We start from the raw sequence: 6,000 nt of genomic DNA, 5'->3' as shown, positions 1-6,000 counted from the left end.
GAACTCATTTGGTTTGTGTTCCTGTCTTGCGGTGCTGATCAATCCAAGGTTATCAACTAGCATAACTCACTATAACATAATGCAAGGTTATTCCCTTGATTAATTAGTGCGGTCGGTAACACCTTGTTACACGTTACATGTAGTTACTATAGTAACAACTACACATTTTGCGTAATTACATGTGATTAACCCTAAACCTAATACTAACCCAAACCCTAAGTAAGTACATTGTGTTATTACACAGTACTTAATGTGTAATTACACTGTAACAAGGACATCAACATAGTGTACTATTGATTTAAAACTGCATTGTAATGTTTTTTAATTATTTTGACTTTAAATAAACGTTACGATGTGAAATAATGCTTGTTAATGACACAATATTCAATACAGCTGAGGGCTGAAATCATACGTGCGTTGTAGGCGTGTGTGTGTCAGATAAAATAAACATTCTGCTTTTATCTTCTCTCTTTGATGTCTTTTCTCTTCAGCCGGTGCTCCTGCCATGTCCTGGCTCCTGTGTCTGTGGATAAGTGTTAGCTGCTTACTGCTGTGCCACGCCACTTTGTACGAAACCATCCAGCAGCATCATGTGACCCGCCCGGGCCGCAACGCCATACAGATACTGGGTCAGTGTCTCGTTTAAACCGTATGTTCTTTTTCATTATGACGGTGATGTATTTGTTATTCCCTTCTCGGTTTGAACTCTGCTGGTTGTGGAAGTCTATGTGTTGTAGATGTGGTTGTCTGCTCGGGGACACCCATTTTAGAAGACACATGAGAATGATAGTGGATAAAAGAGTTTAAATGCATAAAACGCTTATTCAAGTGGTTAAAAAACTTCCTGGTATGTTTGTTATATTCTTCTCTTTGGGTGTCCCACCTCAGTCGTATGTTGAAAAGAGATTTACGTAGAAATCCAGCTCAAGATGCTTTGTTCTTACTATCAACGAGTGGCTTGTAAAGGGTTTTGCATCGTAAGTTATCCAGACTGAGGCGGTAGAAATCTTCCTTGCGCGTATGTGTGTGTGTGTGTGTGTGCGAGACAGGCTTGGGGCTAAACTCTCCTATCAGCATGCTGTGAATACGAGCAGCTTTGATCACAGAGGCTCTGGTGGAAATGACAATTTACGTCTATCGCCTGCTCTATGGAAGTATTTGGCAATTAAGCAGTGTTTCGCTATGAGGGCCGGCGGGAAGAAAGACAGCAAGGTGGGTCTTCCTTCAACACTAAGTATGCAAATGGAAGCAATGTGGCATACTTTCAACAGTGGAGCAGGGATACAAAGAACTCCAAAACAATTTAGCGTATACTCATTAAATATTTGCAATGTCTTGTCCTTATAGATTATGTAGTAAATGTGTTTGTTACTTCATTACTATGGATTTTGTGTCTAGGGTAGAAAAAAGATGTACACCAGGAGTCCTAGTTTTGCATAGTCTGATTAGCGCCTGAATTACTGCGAACTTAAACTAACTTATTTTATAATTTTTACCATCTTCAGGACACCATACATATGCGAGAGAGCTTCGCATCTCAGAAAGCACTTCAAACCCATTAATCCAATACAAGGAGAGAAAAGTGTGATGAACGTCAGAAAGTCCCGGATGAATTTTTAACACCATTCTTCCAGGTTTTTATCCAGCCCAGCAGAGCACGTTGCCAGAAATGTACAAGGATGATTGTGCCCCATAGTAAGTGTTCCCTGAATTATTTAAGGGGTCGGATGAACAACAAAAAGAAATCACCCCCTCCCCACTCCATGGTATATGGAAAAGTTAGACAAAACCGCATGTGTGAAATCACATCTCTGGTGTTAGGAAGGCCGAAAAGGGCTCTGTAATGGAGGGTTGTAGCTTTTAAACACGCACTCACCCATGCTCGCATGCATCCATATTGCAGCTGCTGAAGACCTTTTCTCTTGTTTTGCTGAAGTGCTTATGGTTTTGTGCATGTTTCTTTAGGGAAAACCAAACAGAAGGGTTGAGAAGGCTGTTTATGACGGTTTATGACCTGCTGCATTTCTCTGTACAGGCAATAAGGACCATAGCTGAAATGATTGGGGCCTGGGACCCTTTCCCTCCAAGCCAAAAAAGTAGGCAAAACTAAAAAAAAATGTAAATTTTTCAAGTTAAGAAATTCAAAGTTTAAGTAAGCAGAACTGGCAGATTTTGTACTCATACATTTTAATTGCTCTTAACTCAAAATTTAAAGTTAATGCATACATTAAACTTAAAATTATCATGTAATCTGAACTATATATTACATATAAGCAGAAGTGGCAGATAGAGAGGGGAGTGGGATCGGGAAAGGTCTGTGAGCCGGGACTCAAATTCGGGTCGCCAGAAGCGCAACGACGCTATGTTGGCGCTGCCCACAAGGCTATCAGAGCCAACATCTTAAATTATATTTTTAGTAGTGGTAATTTAGCTAGCTATAACTAGCTAATTCAGCAAATGCTACTGTGATTGGTGACACAATGTTTTGATAACATTAGTATAGCATAGTAATTGCTTAAAAAGTATGGCAATATAGAACTATATAAAGACTAAGCCCATGCTCCACTCGTCACCATGATAGTTGCCCTACTCAAACCATTTAATTATTTTGAGAGTTAGAGCCCTATAATACACCCGGCGCAATGCGATGCAAGGCGCAGCGCAAGTGTGTTTGCTAGTTTGCTCCCGTTGCCGTTAGTGGTTTACCGTTTGGCGCCACGTCCTTAAATTAGTAAATGCATTTGCGCCATGGGCGTGCTGATCTAAAAATAGAGGTGTGTTCAGTCGCATTGCCGGCGCATTGCTATTTTAAGGAGCTGAAAATAGACTGCGCCATAGACCATCTCAAACCTGGTCTAAAGTCTAAAGCCAGTGCCGCAATATTTTTTTGTTAGAGCGCATTGGTAGAAACTGCGCCTCTGGGCGCGTCCACAGTGCGCGTTGACTTTGCTTATTACACACATGGATGCGCATCACACAAACATGACAAATATTAAAAACAAAAGGATTACAGTGTAAAAGAATATTATTGTGTAGGCTACATAAATATAAAAATGTAATGATGAATAGTCATTGCGTGTATTAGAATTAGGCTACCTATTTTCAATTCAGCCTATTACTACTTATAACGGACACAATCACTGCTAATTCATCCCACGCCTTCTTCACCTCGGGAAGCTTTGGTGGATTCCTGCTTGTCCCGTAGATGATCTGCTTGCGCGCTTTAACTTCGCGCACGAGCAGATTGGTTTCTTCGCTTGAAAAGCGCTCAGCTTTTCCACCAACAAATTCCACCATGTAAATAGCAATCCGTCATGGCGCGAGCGCATCTCGCTCTTAAAGGGAATGGGAGATGACACTCTGATTGGTTTATTGAACGTTACGCCCATTACTCATTAAGAGAATAGGGACAACCCATTTCAAAAATGCGCCCCGGCGCACGGACCGTTTTTCTGTCGTTAAAATAGCAAAAGTGGATTTGGACACGCCCTGAGTGCACCTGCGCCGTGCGCTTTACACTTTGCATTTAGATCGTTAAAATAGGGCCCTTAGGGTTTACAGTTAGATACCATCCCTGGCAAACATTATTGTATTTCGGTTGCAATTAGGTAATGTTGCAGCACAACATTTTCAGAATGTTTTAGAAACCACATCTTAACTTTCAAATAAATGTAACCTAAATAAATCGTTTCAGAAACGTTGTGAAAATACCAACCTGCTATGTTTTCTTTAAAAAAAAAAAGCGAATATCATATGTGTTTACTACAAAAACAAAACCAGACCAAACTTTTATGTTTTATTTAGGAGTTAAAATAATTTTATGTGTATTCTTGAATAAGATGCCATTGAAAAAACAAAAACAAAAAAAAAACAAACAAAACAAAACGCAATAAGTAAACACTGAGTAACGGATGTAGTCTGTAATGAGACTGTCTGATTTAATCATAATTCAGAGTATGAAATCTCTGTATGAGGTTCTTGGAATATACTGACTCTGTTAGGTGAACCAGGCTTAATGGGATTGTTTTATATAATTCCTTTATAATGGCAAAAGTGCAAAGACATGGAACAGGCTAATTAGATGCCACTGAGCTTCTCAAGCCTTCCCACAGAGGCTCTATTTTGTTGTTAACTGAATCTACAAACATCTAAAGCTGGGTTTATCTGCAGCATTGTTAATGAGCTTTCTTGATGTCAGGTCTGCAGACAGCACTGGCCGCCCTTTTGTATTACCTGCTGCCTGTCATCTTTAAATCTGTATACTTTGAATGTAAGAGAATATCTTAAACTGCTTGAATAATGGTAACTTATTGGATGGAGATTTGATGAATGTTTTCTCAAGACATCTGCTCTGCTATCAATTGTGAAGCACATAAAGGGTTTTGACAAGAAAAATGAAGTCTGATTTGATGTGTAGCATGATAATACGGTATTTGAACAGAAATAATGTCTGGAAGTCTGGAACCTTTATGTTATCCATATTAGATAAAAAAAGGAAAGGAAGTGAAGTTGTCTGTTTTTACTTTTATATCATCTTATGTTCTGATTTTGTTTTTATTATTTTTACTTACAAATTGTATTTCTTTTATTGAGGTTCCCACATGTGCAGTTCTTCTAAAAATATGGAAAATAAAAAAGTCTTTGAAATAATCACTTGGACAGCAGTAATTCTAATGTGAATTATATATATATATGATTAATACCTGAATTAAAATTGATTTTGTAATTCTAAAACTATCTCTAGTTGCATTAAGAAGACCTTTTAATATAAATAGATTTTCATTGCCTGGAGAGAGATCTAACATTTTGAATTTTTTCTTTCTTTCTTGCCCCTCTTTTTATTCATTGGCGCTATCATCCGGCAATCAAAGCCTATTAAAACAAATATCCAAGATTAAAAATGAGACTGAGTAAAGGAAAGCAGAGCATGATTCATTTTGAAAAGCTGTCATCATTTATTTAACTGTGAAACACCCCCACCAATGATAATCGAGGACAAACACTTTATATCAATGCCAAAAATGCTGCCAAACCCAGAGAGGAGAGAACAGCACCATATTACTATGTGGGTTAGACAGAAGTGTTTCTGTGTAACCAGGAGCAATTGTATTTCCATAATCAAGGTGGAAGTTTAAGTGCCTGAGCCAAAAAAATGGTGGGATGCAAGGTGATGTCTTTGGTGCTGAAAAAAAATGTCTGCATTTTCTATTAATGACCATTTATTATCAAAGACAAACTGCAGATTGTAAATGTTATGCTGAATACTAAGGGAAGAATAACTATCTTAAATGATTAGTTTAGTTAGTTTAGAGGTAGTTATGGATCAATCAGAACATTGAATGCTGAGCGTTTGTTTATGCAGGCAATACGGATTCAAGTCTGGCATGCAACACGTCCTGATGATATTTGTTTTTTCTCCACCCCTTTCATCTCACCAAGTTATCATGCAGAAAAATGCATGTCAGGCAAATCAGATGCTGAATGTTGAATTTTGGTGCTCATGTGGGCAATGCAGGTTTAAGTCCAGCCTGCAACACATCCTGATGCAATTTCTCTATTTTTCTTTCTTTTTTTTATTAAGAGGCAAAAAACATTAATTGTTCATGTCTTCAATACAGAACTCGTGCAATTTTTGGCAATAAATCGGCCTGTTTCAGTTTTCGGCATTTCAGATGTTGAGTTTTAATGCTCATGTGGGAAATAGAGGGTCCAGCATACAACATGTAATTTTCTTTTACTCATACCTTTTATTTAATAAAGGGGCAAAAGTTTATTTATATATATATAATACAGACTTCCACAGTCAGGAAGCTTTAGCTGCACAGTTAGCAGAATCATTATTTGTCTGAGGATGATGGATACAGTAGTTGCCAGGTCAGAGGTGTCTCTGTACAAGTGTAATCCTCCATGCAGTTCAGGCATTTCACAATATTGCAGAAATCGGCTTACCTCCTATAACAGGAGCTTGACATGAATACCAAAATGGATTTGGTTGCTTTT

The 6,000-nt window shown here is 38.2% G+C and overlaps 1 protein-coding gene across 1 annotated transcript in view; it reads left to right on the top strand.

Moving 5' to 3' along the window:
* Positions 1-505: 505 nt before the first annotated feature.
* The window catches only part of LOC137021130 (chemokine-like protein TAFA-1), a 198,126-nt gene continuing 192,631 nt past the window's right edge, over positions 506-6,000 (top strand). Inside the window, exon 1 of the mRNA XM_067387350.1 lies at positions 506-629. Coding sequence (XP_067243451.1) covers positions 506-629 — 124 coding nt within the window. The remainder of the gene's footprint in view (positions 630-6,000) is intronic.

This window comes from Chanodichthys erythropterus, chromosome 6 (genome assembly GCF_024489055.1).
Source record: "Chanodichthys erythropterus isolate Z2021 chromosome 6, ASM2448905v1, whole genome shotgun sequence".
NCBI lineage: Eukaryota > Metazoa > Chordata > Actinopteri > Cypriniformes > Xenocyprididae > Chanodichthys > Chanodichthys erythropterus.
This window is presented reverse-complemented; position numbering and strand designations above follow the sequence as displayed.